The sequence below is a fragment of the Lissotriton vulgaris genome, chromosome 1_1 (assembly GCF_964263255.1).
Source record: "Lissotriton vulgaris chromosome 1_1, aLisVul1.2, whole genome shotgun sequence".
In the NCBI taxonomy this organism is placed as follows: Eukaryota; Metazoa; Chordata; class Amphibia; order Caudata; family Salamandridae; genus Lissotriton; species Lissotriton vulgaris.
The window spans coordinates 1,937,969,437-1,937,991,509 of NC_141685.1; the positions used below are offsets into that span (position 1 = coordinate 1,937,969,437).

The 22,073-nt window shown below is 42.7% G+C and overlaps 1 protein-coding gene across 2 annotated transcripts in view; it reads left to right on the forward strand.

The window, feature by feature from the left end:
- Window positions 1-5,851: 5,851 nt before the first annotated feature.
- ACSS3 (acyl-CoA synthetase short chain family member 3) overlaps window positions 5,852-22,073 on the forward strand; it is a 1,235,137-nt gene continuing 1,218,915 nt past the window's right edge. Inside the window, exon 1 of one of the 2 annotated variants that reach the window (XM_086919605.1) lies at window positions 5,852-6,458. In XM_086919605.1, the coding sequence (XP_086775731.1) occupies window positions 6,028-6,458 (431 nt within the window). In that variant the 5' untranslated portion in view covers window positions 5,852-6,027. The remainder of the gene's footprint in view (window positions 6,459-22,073) is intronic. The other variant, XM_086919608.1, reaches the window with a different exon arrangement.

Below are 22,073 nucleotides of genomic sequence, written 5' to 3' on the forward strand. Positions count from 1 at the left end.
TGGAGGTAAGCACAACATTCGACCTATGAAAGTCAAATGTGACTGACTTCTCAGGTTACTCATAGGTGTCTGCGTACAATTTATGAGATGAGGTAATGCATTTCATCATCATAATTATGTCCCAATTCCACACTCCGCAGTCTACATATCCATTCTGCTTCACATTTTCTTAAGGCTAGGGTTCGGTCCCCTCCTCGAGGGTTCACAGGGACATGATCTATTCCCATAAACCATAGTGTGTCATCTGGTTTGTGCTTGTCCTGCATATGGAAGGTCATCGCATATTTGTGATCATTATTGCGATAGGCCCGGACATGTTCCTGAATCCTTTGTTTCAAAGGTCGTTTCGTGCTGCCCACATAGATTGTGTCACATGGGCAGCCTACGATATATACTACAAAGGTAGTATTGCAGTTTATGAAATGTTTGATTTTATGTGTTTTGTTTGTGTTAAAACTAAAATTTTTGGTCTTATCCTTTGCTAAATTGCAAACATTGCAGTTTCTGCACGTAAAAAAAACCATGGTTTTAGGCGGAAGCCAACAGTGTTTCTGTTCCACAGCGGTCACCAAACTGGGACAAAGCATATTCCTCAAGTTGTGACCACGTCTGTACACAATTTTGGGTTTGGATGGGAGGTCATTTTTGATGCTGGGGATCTCTGTCAAGAGGTGCCAGTGTTTTCTTAACGTGTTAAAAACTCTACTGTTCTCATCAGTGAATTTCGTAGAGAAAGCAAGGGGAAATTTATTGTTCTTTTTTGGGACCCTATTTTCCAATGTGCTTTCCCTAGTTATTTTGGCGACTCTCTCCTTTGCTTTGTTGAGTATTTTTCGAGGATAACCTCTTTGGAGGAAGCGTTCCTTGGTTTCTCTAATGTTTGTTTGGAAACTCTCATCAGTACTACAATTTCTTCGCATTCGCAACATTTCGCCAAATGGTATATTATTAACCACATGGCGGGGATGCGCGCTTTTGAAGTGCAACGTGCTGTTGCATGCAGTACTTTTTCTGTGTGTCTTGCTTTGAATCATGTTGTTCTCAATAAAAAAGGTTACATCCAAGAAATGAATTTGCTGTCCACTATATTCCATGGTGAGCTTCACATTGTACGGGTTGTCATTCAAGAATTCAAAATATGACAATAAATCCGGGGCAGGTCCATTCCATAACATAATCACGTCATCAATGTACCTGCCCCAGAAAATAATGTGATCCGACCACCTTGCCGAGTGACGGCCCCAGGCATGCTCCCGCTCAAACCAGCCCATGAAAAGACCAGCGTAAGCGGGAGCAAACCTGGAACCCATTGCCGTGCCCTGCACCTGCTGAAACTACACTGAATTGTGGAGAAAAAAGTTTTTGGACAGTATGATCTCAGTCATTTCCATGAGTACCTCATTGTGTAACCTATGGTCTGCAGTCCGTTGTCCCAGAAAAAAGGCCAAAGCTCTCATTCCAAATTCTTTCTTAATGCAAGTATATAAACTTGACACATCCATAGTCACAAAAAGCATGTTTTCCGACCATGTCAAATTTTGTCTTTTGATAGGATGTCTTTGGAGTCCCTAATGTAGGCTGGTAAATTCTGAACGAAAGGTTGAATATATGTGTCGACATATTCCGACAGTCTCTCTGTCGGGGAATTGATGCCTGCAATAATGGGGCGGCCCGGTGGGAAGGGACCGCCTTTATGAATTTTTGGAAGAATATATAAACAGGGCGAGGTCGGTGAAGTTACAGCCAAATACCTATATTCTTCTTCACTAATTAGCCCTGTTTCTCGCCAATCTGACAGTCTCAAGTTAATGTGGGTGGTAAGATTGCCCACTGGATTTGTTGTCAATTTTTTGTAACACTCAGTGTCCGATAATTGCCGTTCAATTTCATTCATATAGTCAGTTTTTCTCATGAGGACAATATTACCCCCTTTGTCCGCCTCGCGGATGACTATAGAGTTATCTGCCTTTAGGTTTTTTAGTGCAGTAAATTCTTGGGGGGTGAGATTTTGGTTCCTGTCTCTGTGATTAATTGGAGAATCTGTAAGTTTGTAAAATCCTGCCGTAACTCTTTTTTTAAATAAATCTATATTAGGATGGGTGCCCACAGGTACAAAGTTTGATCTTGGTTTTAAACCACTTGATTTAGATGTATTCTCACACACATCCAACTCATTACAAATATCCTCTGTATCAATAGAAGTCTCAAGTTCAATAGTTATCAGTGATTGTAACAAATTTATTTCATTCATAGTATACTGAGTCACAGTGTTTACATCATTACAAACATCATTTGCTTTAACAGGATTTCTAGCAAAATGGTCTTTTAATTTCAGTGTGCGAACAAATTTACATAAATCCACCAATATTCCAGTGTTGTCCCCTGTTTGATTTGGACAAAAACCTAATCCCAATTCGAGTACAGACATTTCATCCTGAGAGAGACATTTATCCGAAAGATTCACAATGATTGATTCATTCATACTTTCTTTCCCTCTCCCCATTTCGGTGTTAACATCAATTAATTCTTGTTGGACCTTGTCCTCTTTGCAACCGTTTCTGCATTTGAGTTCTTGCCTCTGCTTGAATCTCTTCCAACTGCGCCCCCCCTCCTTGTTTTGGGTCTTTGGGTCTTGTTCCTAACCTCACCCTCTCCATTTCCACTAAAAAAGGATTCTGGCCTGGTCTTATCTCTCCTGTTACTGTTACTGTTACTGTTACTGTGGGTGCCGGAAATGAGAGCTATAGTGATGCAAAATCAACTTGCTCTTGACATTTTATTGGCAAAAGAAGGAGGAGTTTGTGGAGTTTTAAAAGTGAAACACTGTTGTACGTATATACCCGACACAAGTCATAACATTCAAAGATATATTAAGAAGATTACTGAATTACATAAAGAAATTACTTCACTGGAGGTTGATGGTGTTCTAGAGAAACTTGGTAAGAGTTTTTCTGCTGTAAAGAAATGGTTTGCCGAAATAGGTAGTTCAATAGTAGGGAAAGTGTTAATTCCCTTAACAATAATAATTTTTATAGTACTAATATGAAGATTAGTGTGTAAATGTGTAAGACAAAAGAAAACTGAAAAATGGATAATGGATAATGAAGAAAATTGAAAAAAGTTAGGAAAGAGAACGTGAAATAGGAGAAATAGAGTTGGAAGAATTTAAAGAGAAAATGAATAAAGATACAAAAAGACAAAGTGTACAAGATACTAAAGTTTAAGCTAAAACAAATGAAAAGAACCTGAAAGATGTTTTGTTTTTTTAAAGAAATTTAGTTGGGGTGATTGGTGGTGATAAAATCACCAAACGGGGGAGTTGATGGAGCAGGAGAAAGACAAAACTTGTTGTGTACCCCTTGTAAAGTCATTCTCTCATAACTGTATCATTTATTAATTGTGTGAAGCATGAAAACTAATCAACCAAGTGCATATAGAATAGACACCACACGTGGGAAATCTAATTGTTATTCTGCTAAAAATTAATTTGCTAATAATTCAAAGAGTCATATTAATTCAGAGCTGTGATATTGTAGATATAATCAAATAAAACGTGTGTATTTGTGCTCATATTAGAAGTTTTGTGGCAAGAAGAATGCAGATGGTAAGTAAATGACGCATATTTGTGTGCTTTTGCTAGGTAACTACTAACAGGGAAAATTAGAATGGTGGAAGGTAAACAGCAGGGTAAAAATTCTATATCGAACGTCTGTTGTGTTTGTTTTCATATTAGTTCCCATTGAGGCCAGTGCGGCCTAGTTTGAAAATGGCTGTTTAAACGAAACAATGAGATCGACTCCGGAGAAAGATGGCTCCCACACATGCGCGGAGTATGCTAGAAATGAGTGAATAGTCTGTGTTAGGAGCAAGAGATGTCAAGGTCGGCTTGGCCTATGACCAGGAGATGTGCCAAAGGAAGCTTGCATTTAAAAGTCTGGGAAAGGAAAACGTTGTAACCTTATTATGAATAAAAGATACAAGGACTGAACGAAAATTGCAAAGTGGACAATTAAGTCATGAGAAAGCATTGGGAATGACAGGGCAAAAATTGAGAACTGGTTTGGACAAGGACATGAGGTGATCATCACCACCTCTCTAATGGACCAATGAGAAATAAGTGCGGGCCCTGAAAGTTTCAATTTTGGGTTAGATAGTTAGTAAAAAGGGTATAAAAGAGCTTGTGCGAAAGAGGGAAAAGTTTGGTTTCGTGGATTTTATTTCGCACCATGACATGCTGTTGGTCTGAACAATTTTATGGTGCAAAAGACTTTGAATCATTTTTGGACTTTAAATTTTGATGAGGCAAAGAAATCGAATGCGGAGTTCTATGTCGGGAGGGAGACATCGAGGAGGATAGAAAGACAGTCAGCTTGGGAACTTGTTCTGTGCAGGTCTGTCATCTTCCTATGGCAGTTTGGTAATATGCTTTCTAATTTTTCATTTCTTGAGTGTATTTAATAAATGCTTAAAATGTGCGTTTGTCTAGAGAAAATGCTATTTTCCTTTCTTAATGAATTCAGATAAACTTCTGTAAAAATATAAACTCGATCTGTTGTTACTTAGAATTCAAGTCATGACAATTAAGCAATAAAATAATGGGAAAATAGTGATTGAGCTGGTCTTAATCGCCATCAACTGACTTCTACTGGTTGGTCCATAGCGGAGTACCTTCATGTTTATTTCCTTATGTCTGCTGAGAAAATGTAATATGTACATACATGTATATTATGTATAAAAATGTTAGTATAGGTTAATGAGGTACCCCGCTATCTAGCAGCTTGCCTTCTTTTCCACTGATTCAGGAGTAGTGTGATGTGTGGCTGTGTGACTCGCGGTGCTATGGGCCCCACTGATGAGTAAAGTAAGTTGTTCCTGGGTTGAGTGGGATGAGATTTAAGGGTTGTTAGGGAGCCGTGCTGGTTCACCAGGAATTTGTCCAGCGCTGGAAAATCAGGGTGACTCGAGCGGCAGCTTCCTCAATGCGAATGACGGTTTCTCAACATGAGCTGTCGCAACCATCGGGACCGTCCGAGTTGAGAAGTCTCGCTGGGAAGTGGTCTAGCGTTAGATTTTCCTCGCTCGCCAATGTAATGTTGGCAACCGTTGGCAAGAAAAAAATCTGCTCCGCTTTGCGGAACAGAGTTTTTCGCTACTCAACGTGCTCTGCGGAGTGGGTTAAACTCCACAAACGGAGCAGAGTTCACCGCTCAGGTCTAGTTCTGAGTGACTGCACAAAACCTGTGAACATGGTTCAACTCCGCATAAATATAGTTCCTTTCTCCCCAGTTTCATAGTGGTTCAAAGCTTGCTTTTTATTTTGTTTATTTTTCATATTAACTTTAAATGCCACCTATTTGTTTTGTTTTAACTCCTTTATAAAAAATGTATGCTGTAAGATGTTTAAGTGACATAAAGACATTACAGTTGCCTGCTTTTTGAGTGCTGGGTTAGGTGGCGATTTAGACTTGATTCCTTCATAAATAATAATAAAAATCATGGTGCAACAGAAAGACTAGTTTTGAAAAAAATAATAATAATACTTGTAATACAACATCCTCTATGTGTGTTTTTTGTATTTAAAATGTTTATAGCAAGCATAAGGTGGCCATATTTGTGTGACACCATATTTTCTATTCTTTTTTAATTTTTGTGGGAAGGTCTTGCAACAGAAAAATATTTTTTTTGAAATAACTATTGCACCACCTAGTGAAGACCAGACCTACAGGCTTTGCCAATGTTTATTTTAGATTCAGTGTAAATAGCGTGCTACGCTTCTTTTCAAGATGTCCACCATTTTCTCTCCCAGTTTTCTGCGCCACTCCCAGTACTCGGGTTACAAGAGCTTCTGTTTCTCTCCGTCAGAAAAAAATGTGACTTTAGTTTATCAGTTACAGCTGGAGTCCAGGAACTGCAAACATTCTGTACTCCAGGCCGGGGTTTTCTGTCAGCACCATACTTAATAGTAAACGACACTACTGCGAGTGCGGGAGCACAGGAGGAGTGTGCAGCAAGAGGTCCAAAGCGAAAATGAAAACATACTTCACCCGCGTGAACTTTCCAAAACGTCTCTTTTCGCACAGATATGCAGAAAAAAGTACCACGTCCGTAGCACGCACTAAGTTGAGATTCTACACGGAATCATATGTGCAGGAGACTGGAAGTTTGACTTTTACGAGTGCAACAGAGCAGCTAGGTCGTCTTCCTCGGACTCAGCCGCAAAGATCATCGGGGTTTCCCGTGTTACTTTCACGCAGACCGCTGTGTTCTGCTCCACCTGGTCCCTGCTTTCGGAACTTTTCTCTCTTGAGCCGTCACTGCCAGCAGGCCAGCTATGACCAGGTGTTCCGGGCTTCCGTGCAGGAGCCCGAAAACCTATGGCGCGAGGCAGCTGGTAATATTACTTGGTTTAAGCCATGGACTAAAACAATGGATAACTCCAGCCCGCCTGGCACCAACTGGTGAGTGTAATTATGTCTATAGCGCATTTGTGCATATTAACACCTTGCCAAATAAATGTCCAGCGGCAGTTCGTGTGTGGGGGTGTACTTTGTGCAATAATCGACTGTGCAATGCCGCATTATACAAATTATTGTCCCTTCATGATCGGCAACCAATAAACTACGTATGTTACTACAATCTATCCAGGGATTGTATGCCTCGTTTAACGTGTACTGTTAAAGTAAAAACATTGTAAAATCAACTTCTCGTGAAAAACACAGGAGATATGTTATGTAAAATAAAGCGCAGAGAAGCTTCCAGTATGCAGGTGGTGCAGGTGAAAAAAACGCACCTGCCTGGATTTGAGAAGAGTGTTGATTGCTTTCAAAGGGAATTGTGGCTTGTTATGCGTGTAATGAAGAAAGAACGACGAGCATGCTCGCTGAACTGTTCAGAAGAAAGACCCATTTCATTGATACCCCCACATTTCCCGCATGATCACTGAGACAAGGGGTGCATAGAACAGCTAGAGAGTGGAGCTATGTGAGTGCCCCTATCTGTCTTAATGAAACCACACCAAGCCACGTAAGTTAAAGCCTGCAAATATCACTGCTGTGAGCGTAAAAAGCAGCAGCAAGCGTGTTGAACACTAAACTTGGGTGACCTTAATAGAATTCCTTCCAAGCAGGCTCGTGCAGTTTCCGGCATTTTCAGCCAATCGTGGCTTTACAGCCAGACGCGCTGCATTCTGGGACTTGGAATGCCACCATATATACAAGATCTAGAATGCATAGATAGTGTAACTGGGTAAAAAAAACTACGATAGGCCTAAATTACGTTGCAGGGGACGTGAGGTGACTTTTGACAGTTGTTGGAAACATACCCTCCCGCTTGTTTGATTGAAAGTGTGGGAAATGGAAATCTAAATATTTGGAAAACTGGAGCGGGTGGGACAAAATCGGGCAAGGTACAGTCCATTCATTGACAACCTGTCGACCTGTACATATAGCTTCTGTTTATGAATGTAGCCGTCGAAGAAAGTAACGATAATGAGAAATGTGAGAGTAACATTCAAAAGGCTTACTGTACCGGTCAGAAATTAATTATATTGCATGATAGTTTATGGTGGATAAGGAATCTGCTGGAAAGACTCAGGATGTAAACAAAACTTGTACAATTCTGATGGCTAATACACTTGTTCTATAGATTATGGTGCAATTTGTATTTCGCGTATTTTATTCAATCACGGCCATCAGGGTTGGAGTTTACATGCTCGCTGCAGAGCCCTGCGTGTGAAAGCATCGTGCCCTTGAGGTTCATGAATTTGATGCAGAGGTTCTTCTGTAATCTGCAGACTCCCAAGTCTCCAAACCTGCTCTAACAGTTCGGTGGTCTTTATGATGGCAGCAAGCGTGTGCATGCTGCAAGTCATATGTCGGAATTCCTACAATTCACTTTATATTTCGTGTGGCATACATATTATTTATGTAATAATTATTACCACTACACGCTATCCCAAAATGCATCCTAAATAATGTGCGTTCAATAAACATATACTTTTTTGTTATCTTAAAGAGAGGACAGAATGCTGTCCTAAGCCGAAAGCTTGTGCCACGAAACCGTGGCATTCGAGGCTCTTTTCCATCTGTCAGGATACCTCACTTCATGTGCCATTAGTCATTCCTTTTGTCCGAGTGCCCTTTCTGACAGCAGATATCACAAATCAAACAGAGCACAGATGGGCAGTGCCGCGCCTTGACCCTAGCCACTGAAGCTAGTGAAGGCAACGATTTACTCCGTGTGTCACGTCACGGGTAGGCCAAGGTCTAACAATTGGGACATGGAAGAGTTCTATGATTTCAAGCTCCCTAAAAAGTTTGCAATTGCTTTTCAAAATAAAAGTGACAAAAATGCGTGTGTTGATACCAGCAGAATAAGTGGAAATTTGAGCAACTGCTACTAAATACATTCTGTTTTGTTGAGGCCAGGTGTGTTGGTGTCGCCTTACCGCGCCTGATCGAAAGTGAGATTGTTTGCCGTCGACAGAACCTGTTTCAAAAACAATAAACCCAAATGGTTCACACTGTATGCCAACAAAGCATATATACAAACTTAAAAATACACGTTATTCCTGCCCCCTGGCCTTTTCATTCAAAGGCCCAATACTTTTATGTGACCTGTACACATTCTCACTTATTTATTTAATCAGTGTTTTACATGGTGCGAACACGACTCATTTGGGTATCAGGGCGCTTCACAGTAATAACATATCACTGTTAACCCGATAGGGGCATTATACATAACTAGAGAGTGCAAACAATAACTTCTAAGAGCAACGATGACATTTGCAGATTAATGGAATATGAGTCTATATGATATATATTATAAAATTAGTACACCTAAATAAAAATAGCAAATCTATGTTTACTGTTATACTGGTAGTATGATTAAGACTCTGACTAGTTACTAGGCTAGATTCTCCGAGGTAAGTTGGATAGGTCAAATATTTTTCATTTTGCAATTCTTCTGGTGCGGGCAAATTACATGTCCATGGGGGAATATGTGATAATCTCTAAACGGATCTCTAAGTGATTATTCAGTAGTTGGTTAAGGTAGAAATTTGCTCATTAGAAATATTTTGGCTTCCTTTCTGAAGCTTGATGTGGTGTAGATCCTTCTAATGTTTGGAGGCAGAGAATTCCTTATTCTAGGTGTGGCTCCCGAGAACCCTCTGTCATAGGTTTTCATCTTCTGAGAGAATGGTGGTTTCAGCACTAGATCTCTGGTGCTCATAGACTATCTACCTACTCCAGTTATCCACAATTTCTGAGCTAATTACAACCATGTTTGTAAGTGTATAGCTTTGTGAGTGATACAAGCCATCTTGAGTTGAATTCTGGCTTTGTATGTTAGCCAATTCAGAGCCTTCAGGTGTGGAGAGATGTGGTCGTATTTTCTAGAACCTGTTATGAGTTTAGCGGCTGCATTGAGCAGGCTTTTAGTAAAGCTGTTGAGATCTTGGGAAGACCTGATATAGTAGTTAAACCGTATTAGATCCTTGAGAAGAGTAATGCCTGTACTACCATTTTGAGGTCTGTTGTTTCGATGAATGGTTTTAGTTTTATAATATAGCTCAGGTGAAACTGGGCAGCTTTAGCCAACGAGTTGATATGGGTTTGCATATTCAATTTTTTATCTAGCGAGATTTCTAGTGATTTAGTTATTATTATTATAGACATTTATTGAGCGCACAGCTACCCCCAAAGGGGGTGTCCCGGCGCTGAGGAATGCAGATCAAGGGGGCAGGAATTAGTGGCCTGAAAATAGGAAGGTTGTCAATTTGCCCCTGAACTGAGATTCAGTGTCAATAGTCTTAAGACTGATGGGCAGAGAGTTCCACAGTTTGGATACTGCCACTGTGAAGGCTCTGCCTCCCTTTCTCGCGAAACGAAATCGGGGGATTGACAGAAGGTGAAGGTGGTTCGATCTAGGATTGAGAGAGGAGTGGACTGGTTTTAGTCTGTTACTCGGGTATTTAGGGCCTTTTCCATTGGGAGCTCTAAAAGCTAGTACCAGGGCCTTAAATTTAACGCGAGCAGTGATCGGTAACCAATGCAATTTCTTCAAGTGGGGGGAGATTGATTGTCGATAGGGGACTTTGCATATTAGCCTGGCAGCGGCGTTCTGCACTATCTGCAGTCTGTGAAGCAGATAGTCCCACATATAGACTGTTCGCGTAATCTAAGTGTGACGTGATTAGGGCGACGTGATTAGGGCATGTGTCACTGTCTTCAATGCTTCCTTAGGAAGAAAGGGGGAGATTTTTCTTAGCATATGAAGTTTTCCAAAGCATGCTGAGGTGACTTTCTGAATCTGGGTTTTAAAAGATAAGTCATTATCAAATTGAACTCCAAGATTGCGGGCCACCCTCACCGGGGAAGGTGGTGGGGTGAGTTCCACAGGCCACCAGATGGAGGGGGATAAGGGAATCGTTAGATTAAAAAATAACACCTCAGTCTTGTCCGTGCTAAGTTTTAACGTGTTTGAAGTCATCCAAGCCACAATATTGGAAAGACAGATTCGGAAGTTATCAAAACCAGAGGGTGAGTGATCTTTAAGAGAAAAAATAAGCTGAGTATCGTCAGCATACGATATCACTCTTACCCCCAGAGAGTCAATTACCTTTGCTAGGGGTGCAACATAAATGTTAAAAAAGAGGGGGCTCAGGGCAGATGCTTGGGGCACCCCGCAGCCAAGAGGCTTCCTGTCTTTGGACCAGAAAGGGTAGTTGAATAGGGAGTGTAGAAGGGTTGAAGGTAGAAGCAGTTAGGCATTCATTGTAGACGGTCTAATCACAAGCTGCATTGTGAAAGTAAAATGTTTGGTGCCATGGGCCCAAGTGATAAGGCAATGTCATTTAACTAAATGTTTTAAAATGTTATTTTTAAGTCTTCTGTTTACCTTAACCAAAACTATAACGCCCAGAAATCATGATATTGTTAAATGAAAGCGTAGAACTACAAATATTTTAGCCCTTCAAAGAGGCACATGGTCGGCCAACTCTACTGCTATGTTCGCAGGCTGCTACCTAGTCCCCTCCCCCCATGTGTTGGCACTGTATAAGTGACCATATTGTAAATATAAGCTTCACATGAATCTCCCATCCTCTGTCCATATAGAATTTAAGGAAAATCCCCCAAATCATTTTTGAAATGTTGGTTTGTGCATTTTATTAATTTATATTCCTGGGGCTCGAATAGGTGCTAAAGTGTTGCTAGGTTGAATATCAGAGTACTTGTAGACAAGTGACAATAAAGATACAATTTAGCTAACACATTTGGATGCAAAGCTTTAATAGAATATTGTGAGGTATGGGGTTCTGACTCATTTCAGCTACCTAGAGATATTTTCCTTTTTTGAGCTCCTGGTTTTGAATATCTGCTGTCAGTGACTTTCACTAACTGCTAGCGCTGGTTAAATGTATTTGAGTGCTAGTAGCCAGTACCTACCTTTTAAATAAGGTCTGCTACTGTGAAGGCAGGATAAGAGGCTCTGGTCTGGGTTATCGCAATCACCTGCGCATACACTTGTGCACCCGTGTGCAGGTTCTGCAAGTGTTGCCTAACTCAATATCTGCACACAAGTAGGCTGTCACAGATGGGACCATATAAGTTAATTGGGCATTGAAAAATAAGTCTCCCAATTTCTTTTTGACTCTAGTGTCAGTCTGTAGTTCTTTACTGTAAGTCTGTAGTGCCTTACTATATGCACACTGTAGGCGAAAGCTGCACCAGCAATGCAGTGGCTGAATTTAGAACATCTTTCGTTAGGCAAACAATGGTCCGAAGTGTACATATAGCCTTAATTTGCCCATATTTGCACTCCCTTTTATTTGTTTACAGAGTTTTATGTAGTGCGAACTTGACACGAAGGTATCAGAGCTCTTTACACGAGCACCAGTTGCATTACATGAGGACACATTTATTTTTGTTAGGCACGGGGAGATTAAGTAATTTGCCCAGAATCCCAGGTTGTTGCGCGTCTTTGACAAGACTCGAACCCTGTTCCCCAGATTTGAGGTCGACTGCCCTAGCTTTTATGCTAAATCCTCTCCTTCATGTACTTTGGATTTTAGTAATTTTGTCTTTGTCAGATTTGAGCTCTCAACTATTCTGCTGGGCCAAGTTTATAACTCTTCTGTCCAGAATGTTTCCTAAAGCCTTCCCCACATAATAGGCCCATTGGTAGGAGATTAAGTCTGTTCTTAGGAGAGGAGGGGATTGGGGTAAAATCTGTATAGGTTATTGGCATCTACTCTGCCCAACAAGCCTGGGCATGCTGTTTCCAGAGAGTAAAAAAGGGAGGCAGCCAGCTTTTTGCCCCCTTCTCTTTGAAAATTTGAGGGAAGGAACATGTTTGGCAGAGGCAACTGCATGCTGGCTTATAGCTCTTAGAGAGTTGTGACCATTGACCATTTGAGCTGCCATATTGAAAAGTACGAAGATACCGTGAAGGGGGGATAGGGCTTGAGTGATGGCATGTCATCTTTGGATTGGGCAGAAGTACTCATTTCTGAAATGTTTGACCCCAACTCAGAAACGCCTGCATAAGTGCAAGTCAGAACAGTACTGAAATGTGCAGAAGACTATATAGGTGGAGCCCTCTTGGATAAACGTCTGTCTTGAGTGAGGGAACATTACAGAATTATACTGAATTAGACTTTGTGGACCTATGTCTCGATGGCAGGTGGCCCTGGCTTCCTCCCTCCTACTTGGGGACAGTATCAGTGTGCACTTACTGGGAATGAGGAAGAGCGGTTCCCCCTGGAGACTCTGAGGTCTGATCCTTTTTGGGGAGACCACTCAAGAGAGACTACCCTGACTCCTGCTGGGCACAAATATGCCCTGAAAGGGCCCACAGGTGGTCTTGGGAGTGCACACGTGGACGGTAATCTGGATTGAGGTCCTTGAGGTGCTGCTGAGGGGGATCCCAGGCCAAGGAGAAGTACCAGGAACCCAGATGGACAAGCAGGCCCTGGGTCCTGCCAAGAAGCCTTATAGCAGGTTTTGAGGAGCTAAGGGGCAGGATCGCACGCCCTGAGCCCATCTTCATTTTAGAGACCAAGAGATCTAAAACTATCACTCCAGGAGGGGGTCAGTTGTGGCACCCTAGGATCGGGTAGAGGTGCCTAGCTTCTAGAACTTTCTACCCCGTCATAAAAACTCCTGCACAACAGGGAGAGAGTTGAGTAGTCACTGGACCTGGGAGTGAGGAGGAATACTCAGCTGGTAGGAGAAGCCTCCCAACTCCCTTCAAGGATGGGTTTTGTCCCCAGCTGGCACCCAGCGACTGGTAGCGTAGGCCTCCTTATACCATCTCAGTGACAAATAGACCTTTGTGGGGATAGTCTAGAGGTTTCCCCTGAACCTTTCGTGGAGTGGCCCTGCTGCTGGATGACCCCCATCCGGACACACAGGTGCCCTTTAAGATGACCAAAGCCATGGGGTGTGGGGAGTGTGGCAAGGAGGGTACTCTACTGGTGTGCTGTGAAAGGCCTGTTGAAGATGCCCTCGGGTGAATGTAGGTGCCAGGAGCCTAGGCAAAGGACAGGTTTATCAGTAGGAGCCATAAAAATTTAGCTCTAGACCAATAATTAAATTCAAAGTCTAGGAATCCTGAAAAATTCCCTCGTGGTCTCCACAGATTGATATCAGGAGAAAACAACACGTCCCTCAAGAATATAGACCCTTTGGGGCAGCAGAAAAACACGCAAAGTGCAGACGACTGGGGCGAACGGGCATGAAACCTTGTGGGTTGGAGTAACGTCAAAAATTTTGATAGGGAGGGGGACCATCCCCTGGGACCCAATGCAGAACAAGAAAGTGCCACAGTTCACCATTCTCCTTAATACCTGGGCCCCCAATTCCCAGGGGGCATAGGCAGACAAGGCCGGGTGCTCCCCTGTTGGTGTGGAGGGTGGTCGTGCCTGGCATCTGGATTCCCGCCCGCTGCAGGAAAACAAGCAAATTCCTGATTGCATCCATGTCTTCTTCCAGAAGATGGGAAAACAGGTGAAGGTGTTGGCTCATTAGCGGGACCCAGGAAGGGTCTCCTGCGTGAGGGGAGCAAGCAAGGACTACTGGGGGAGCCACGAAGCTCCATCGAAAGGCAGCATCAGGGTGCCCACATGGGCATTGGCACCCGGTGAAAAAACAAGCAAATTACGAAACACTGCACAAGGCTGCATTTAAGAGCAAAATATTGCGATTCTCCACTGCGGCAAAGCAGCTAATTAAATAAGAATGTCTCCGGGAAAGGAGTGAACAAGAAACGTCTGGGGCCTCCAGAAATTTACATAGTGTTCTTTTGTGGTGCTCAGGAAGGGCAAAGGCACCACCCACATGTGCAAATCGTGTTTAGGGGGATGCAGAAATACAACAGCAGATGCCCCAAAAAGGTTGTCTTGTGTCTCCGAGGGGTATATATTAATGCCCCAGGAAACGTTTTCTACTTTTTCAAGTACTGTCACAAAGCACAGAGGCTCTAGAGTGTGTGCCTGTTGGTCCTGAAGCTGCAGTAGCAATATGTTAACTCTGAAAGAAAGTCTCTTGCTCATTGAATTGAATTAATAAAGCTCTTCATGAATGATGATCTCGACAAGATATGTGCTATGGTTTTACGATGCTTATTGAAAAAAGATGGTATCATCCACATTGATTGACTGCACTCACTTTATACTGTCTGTTTTTCCTTTTATTAATGTAGTGACACTGACAAAGCCAGTAAGCCTGCTTTTTTGGTAATACCACCCCCTTATATTCTGTTTAATATAGGGGGATTCGTGTAATTGTAGCGTTCAGGGCTTGCTCGGTACATGCTTTGTTCTGAGGGTATCGGCAAAGGTAAATCCGTCTACCCGATCACATACATTTGAAAATGAATACAAATTATTAAGTAATATGTGTGCAATAAAGTGCTTTCCTTTTTATAAGAAAATGCTCTGACTGGACAGTGAGTGAGTGTTGTTGTTGCATATCAATCAGCAATCAGCAAGCTGGTGCACTAGCCCATGCAACCATCCCTAGAATTGGCTTTGTACTGCTTTGCTTCATTACCCTGAGAAAGTCAAGTGTTACAATGGGGAGTTTCATGTGCCAGGATTCCTGGCCTCGCCAACTAGATGTTTCTTTTTAAAAGAAGCAGAAACAAAAGCTAAAGAAGAATATGTTTGTTATTTTACCTAAAGAAGCAGACTGATGAAATTTGTGGTGCTGCCGGATACCATATTTATGTCTGCAGTCTTCAACCACTCAGTAATCCATATCAAAGAAAACTGTCCTGTCCTGTAGAAAAACTGAGTTTTGCATTCATTACTTAAGTCACCACGTAAACCCTTCAGGCTGGGTGTTTAATGCATGAATGTAGGACATGCTAAATAGGAACAAAAAGTATGTCCCCTCAGCACACATTGAATTTGCTGTTTGTCACTTTGTAGTCAATGTTGCTTTTTCCTAAAAACATGTCTAATAGTCATTAAAAGCCTATAGTATGAATTCACATCTGAAAATAGTAAAGCTTACTTGAATGTACTTTCCCCAAAAGTCTAGTTCAGTGGTGAAAATAGATTTTTGATATCTGTAATGAAAATGTAACTTAAAATGTACATGGTTTGCCTTCTGGAAGCCTAAAAGAATTAAGCCAATTCTTCTGGACTGCCTGTTCTACAATGGTCATTATTAGCATTCTGAATTGATGTGAAGTGTTCACTTTCCAAAAGTCAATACAGCCAAAAACTAAGAGTACTCGGAGGAGCAACTTGGGTAGACCGGTAACTAATTGCATCAACAATCTTCCTTTGTGCACAATACGTCCCAAAAGGAACCTCAGAAGACAGAGCCCCTTTATCTGGAGATGTTTCTCCGACATGAGTATCTGCACTTATGGCAGAAGAGAGACTGGGGCACATGCATCAATATTGCATTTTGCGATTCCTAATTGCAAAAAATAAGGAATCGCAATTAAGGAATTACAAACTGCAATGCATCAAGAAATCGCTATTAAAATAGCGATTTCTTAAAATTCCTTAATTGTGATTCTCTAATTGAGAATCGCAATTAAGGAATACCTCCCCATCCATTCCTATGGGCCTAGAGGCCCATAGGAATGAATGGAAAGACATTCTTAATTTGCAATTCACCATTAGAAATTCGCAAATTAAGAATGCAATTTCAAGGGTGCAGGGGTGTCCAAAGGACACCCTGTTGCACCCCTGAAATCTGCTTAGAAGTACATTTTGCACACTCACATGCCCCAAGGGCATGTGTGTATGTAAAATGGAACTTTGAAAAATGCACTTTAGTGCATTTTTCAAAGTTTTCGCAAATTACCATGAAGGTCAACTTCATGGTAATTTGCTCCCCTTATTTGCGAATTCGCAAATTTTTAGAGTTTGATGCATTGCATTTAAGGAATCTCAATTTGAGATTCCTTAAATGCAATCACAATTTAAGAAATAGCAATTTAGCTATTTCTTAAATTGCAAAATTACAAAAATGTTAATGCATCCCAAAAATGGGAATTGCATTCGCAAACGGCCGAATTTTGCGATTCGCACCATTTGCGAATGCCATTTCCTTTGATGCATGTGCCCCACTGTTCCCACATCAGAAAGGGGGATCGTTCCCATTTCTCTAGGGGTGGATCTTGGAAGGGACTCTGGGCTCTTTGTGAGCTGTCTTTGACAATTTTGTTAGAGAGTTGTGGGAAGGTTTCAAGATGGGTGAAGTGGGAAATGCTGAAAGATAAGGTTGAGCTTTGCTTAGAGTTTTGTCAGGTTTGGGACAACATACGTCCAATTGGAGGCCAGTGCTTTGGATAAAAATGTCAAATTCTCGCCAACATATTGGAACATTCCTGGGCCTTGAAGAAAACACCTGATGGAAGACAATTCATAACTGACACGTGAAGGGAAGAATCATGAAAGACTACTGCTTTTTACTTGCACCTATAGGCCTAAGCTGGTCTCCAAGAGTCAGCTGACGGATATCCTATTCGCGGCCTCAGAGACATACAATGCTGAAAAAGGACATTTCCTATGATGTAACTGATGGGCGTATCAGTAATGGTTAAATGTGGAACTTTTCCATTCTTACAAGGGATTGATTGATGCATAGCTGAGGCACGCATGATTTGTATTCATTTGAAGCATCTCCAGGGGTAGTAGAAATTGGTCCACAATGTGCATCGGCTCCAGATATGAGGCATTATCCATTAGAAAAGCATATATTTGAAGGAATAGGTAACACTTCGGCTACTTGAAAGGCCTCCTGGGCCATTTCCCCTGCCCACCGGAATGACATTACCGGGGCCAGAGACAAAGAAATGATAACTTATTAGTTACTAGGTCTGCAGAAGCTGGCCAGCTTGCGCACGAAGCCAGCTGACCTTTTGAGAGTCACACACACGCGTACTCAAGTGGACTCCACCAATCACTCTGCTACATATGTTCTCACACCTCACATTTAGCCACAACCATAATGGCCACCGTCCAGGCATGGTTCGCACATAATGGCGGTAAAGGGACCTTAATTAGGGCTAACTCACAGACGCTTCATAAGGGGATGCCTGGTAAGTATCTTCCACAGTAGGTTATAGGTAAAAAGGGATGTCCCTGCATTTAATTATACTGTGATTACTGCCCCAGTACAGAGACCAGTCACTATTCTCTGAAAGAAGGGTGCACTTTGGGTTTCCCCTTGACTTCAGAGCACAACTTTGCTATCTCAGATGACTCCTGAGTGGTCTCACAAGATTCCTGAGCTTCCTGAGGGAAACTAACCGAGTCAACAGGAAAAAAGTAACAGACCAGAGCAGCACTTCTCTCCAGATCCATGTAGGGACCTTTATATCCCCAAACTCTCATATGTAATTGCATGCATTGCAGGATTTGTGTAATGTCAATGCTCTTACAGAACCTGTGACAAATTAGACTGTTGGTTGACTGGTTAGTAAGCCCACAATTTCTTGCAGTGTGAACCACAAAAAGTCACTAAATTAACCTGTTCTTAACCCTGGGTAGCTTAGCACACAAGAGTCCGGCTTAACTTAGAGGCAATATGTAAAGCATGTATGCAGTACACAAGCAGTAATATTATGAAAACAAAACACAAGAAAACCCCTGAAAAAATGTAGAAAAATAAAGTACATTTTATTAATAACATAAGCTAAGCAATATTTGCGATACACTGGATTCATAGATAATATAGAGTAGGAACGGAGAACAAGTTACCGGATAGCAGAATAATAAGATCAAAAGACGGGGGTGGGGAGAGAGCAGAGCCGGACCAGACCTCACAGTGAGTTCTAGTCCAATGAAGCACAGTGGGCGCAGTTTTTAATCCTCGCCTCTGGCAGCACCACCGGCAGTCTCTCCCAGACCCTCGGTTTCCTGACTGTGCCCGCTGTCTTGGGATGGTCTTTCAATGCTTTCTGGAGCGATTTGGGGTCAAGAAAAAGTCTAGAGTGCCCATTTATGTTGACTCTCAATCTAGCTGGATAGAGCATAGCATAGTCGATGTTTTGGTCACATAGTCACAGTTTCCTAGGAGCAAATTGATGCTTGGCTTCCTGCACCTTCATCTTTAAGTCCGGGAACAGGGAAACCATAGAACCTTCAAATTAAAGGGTACCCTTTGCTCTTGCTAACTTCAGGGCAGGGTCCCAGTAATTTAGGAGCTTAGCGATTACTGGTCGTAGCGGTGCCCTCAAAGGTGGCCTAGGGCCCAGCGATCGATGTGCTCACTCCACCATAAACATGTCTGAGAATATCTCGCAACCCAGGAATGTAACCAACAATTTCTCGATAAACACCTCCATCTTACCAGTAGAGGTCGTTTCCGGCAGCCCTATGATGCGTAAATTGCTCCTTCTAGACCTTGTCTTCAAGTCTTCTGCTTTCTCCTGCAGGGCAGCTAGCATCTTGGCAAACTGTTCTGGGGCCTCGCTGACCTCCTACTGCGCCTCTTCGACCTCAGTGACTCTCCTCTCAGTCATATCGATTTGTTTGCCATGTTTGTCGAGGCGTTCCGACATTCTGTCCATCCGATATGCAAGGGTATCGATCTTGCCGTCAATGGTGGAGAGACTTTTCTGTAGACTTTTCTGCATTGCTGCGAGAATCTGTTTTAGATCCCCTGCTGCCTCCTCCGACATATCATCTCGGTCGTCAGGGGAAGGGGCGCCCCCTCTGCATCCCTAGTTCTCTACTTGAGCTGCTCAAACTGTAGCTTGAACTGGGTTTTGTCCACCTTACCCATGTTGTGTTGTTGGGTTAGCGAAGATCCTACTCCTCTCAGACCAGTTGTGCTCCATCCAAAGCCTCAAGGACAGGAAGCAGCACAATCTTTGCCACCTCTCAGACTGAGGTCCGCTATCTCGTGGGGATTCCCAGAACACCAAGCGCTCCCTGCGCACAAGTATGGTCCGCGCCGACCTAAAGGTCTCTTCAGTGCAGCTGAAGTGTAAAATCCACCAGGGCCTCGCCCTATAGATCACTCAGGTAGTGTAGTCTAGTCGCACGAGATGCAAGTGCTGACAGCAGGTGGGCTTAGGGCCTCGTGGGGTAGCAATATCAGGATGAGCCCAGTCAAACAAGCCGGAAGTCCTTACACCACAAGGAGGACATCAAGAGCTCCAATCGCCATGAAATTAACACCGGACTTCGCATTTATAGCTGGCTGTCTCCTGCCGTTAATCGGGGGTTATTTAGTTAGCATGAACGCAGGATAAGTGAAGGGTAGAAGCGATGACTTGTGGAGCTCGCTCACAGCGTGGCCATCTTAGGCCTGGCAAGCTCCACCCGAGTACATTTTACTAAATTATTTGATACCAAAACTACAAATATCCATTCAGTAGAACCAGAGTCATGAATTTGTAAAGAATAAACTGTAAAGTAGTGCCTAAAAGATAGAAGCGCCAACGGCGGACATATGGTCGTGCTAAACTGGGGAAGTTAAGGCCAACTGTGATGGAGTGCGGGTCGGATACAGGAAGTTTATTGGGCCCAGTCAGCTATTACCTTTGAACTTAGAACCATTTCGAAAAAATAGTGCACGAGAAGGAAAAGGTTAAGCAGGTCAAGGCTGCAGAAGTGTCCGCATAGGTAGGGCTGTCGTCGGATAGCAGTGGAGCGAAGCTGTGGTGAAGATTTTTACCTTCAGAATTTGCCTTCGAGATGGAAATCGAAAATCTCCAGCGGGACGAGGCAGGAGAGTGTAGCTAAAGACAGTTCCACGTAGTAGGATACCCCTTTGGCGTGGACCACTAAAATGGATTTGCTGCTGTGGAAAATAACGTAATGGGAGAAGCCGCAAAGTCAATCTGACCAGCAATGCACCTCAAGCGGATAGATTAGCAGTTTAGTCCTGGTCTCCTTCTGGTTCTCAGAGTACTTTTTGACCAAATTTAGTCAAAGTACTCAGTTTTGGAAAATGGTCATCAAGGCACCTTTAGCACCACAACCAAGGGTCCAGTAGTGGATGGTGATCTCTTGGGGGTTCAAGACTCACTCAGGCTGGGATCCAGATGCGTGTTTAATATGGTGGAATCCTGTTATCTGCCTATGACTCCGAACATTAGGCCAGCAAACTAGCCCTTGGAGTTACTTCTGGTAGTTCTGGGGGCAGGCGTAGATGCAGGGCTTCACTCCAGGGCTGGCCTCTGAGGGTTCAAGGCAGTCTCCAGGTAGCAAAGCAGTCCTTCCAAGTATAACAGCAGTCTGGCAGAGTGCACAGCAACAGGCTGCTCTGAGAGCCCTTTGACAGTTCTGTAGAGACCTGAAGAATCGGTCTGAGAGTCCTATTTTTATACTTTGGTGGGAGAAGGTTCTGCAAAGGTTTTTTGAAGTGCATGGGTCTCCTTGCCTCTCCTGCCTGACTCCAAGCAGGCTGCAGTGACAATACAGGGTCATTAAGCCTATTGTGAGGAGACTGGACCCGGCCTATTCATGTGAAAGTGGGGCTGTGTTCAGCTCTGCCCCCATCCTACTAGTTGATGGCCCATTGAGGCTCAGCTAATCGCAGTATTGTTTGACTGTCTTGAAGGAATTCACAAAGTCTGTCAGCTACACCCAGTCATGTGACCTAAGGGAGACTGCAGGTGCAAAGGGTTGAATGCAGGAAAATGCCAACTTTCTAAAAGTGGCATTTTCAAAACTGTAATGATAATTTAGATTTTACCATTAAAGAGGGTTTATCATTACAAGTTCATTGGTACCAAACATGACCTATCAACCTCCTCTTATTTTGGAATTACAGCTCATTAAATGTAATATTGAATTCCCAATGTTATCATACGGGACACATAGGCTTCACGGTAGTGAAAAATTTGGGAGTTTTTTTTACTACAACGACATGTAAAACATAAAAGTGGTTCCTAACTTTTATTTGCACAGCGCCCTACCCTATGGGCTACCTCAGGCCAACTTTAGAAGTGACTTATATGTAATAAAAGGGGAGTTTAAAGCTTGGCCATGGGTTTTTATTACCAAGTCGACATGGCAGTGGGGCATTGCCTTCACCCTGCAGTGGCAGGCCTGTGAGGTGGTTTAAGGTGCTATTTAAGTGGCTGGCACAATAAGTACTGCAGGCTCACTCGTAGCATTTACTTTACAGGACCGGGATATATATGGTGAACCACTCTACAAGTGACTTACAAATAAATAAAATATGCCAGTTAGGTATATGCCAATCAAATCATGTTAAGGGGAGTGAGCACAGGCACTTTAGCACTGGTTAGCAGTTATAAAGTGCACAGATTCCTATGGCCAACCAAAGCAAAAAGCCAGCAACATTGGAGGCAAGCAGGCAAAAAAGTTTGGGGGTAGAACATCCTAAGGCTGACCGGTCTAACAGAACTTGTACATAAAATTCTGTAAACCCAGATGTACTTTAAATACATCGTTACACCTTCATTTGTGAAATAAAATTGGTTGAACTTTTCATAATTTCATATTGTTTAAACTTTACAGAATGGAAATTGTAAAGGATTACCTGTAGCTGTCAGTGAGAACATCTGAAAAGACAGACGTTGAATGATTCTTTTTAAGGTTAAGCGCTCCTACTTGCTGCAAATCAGCA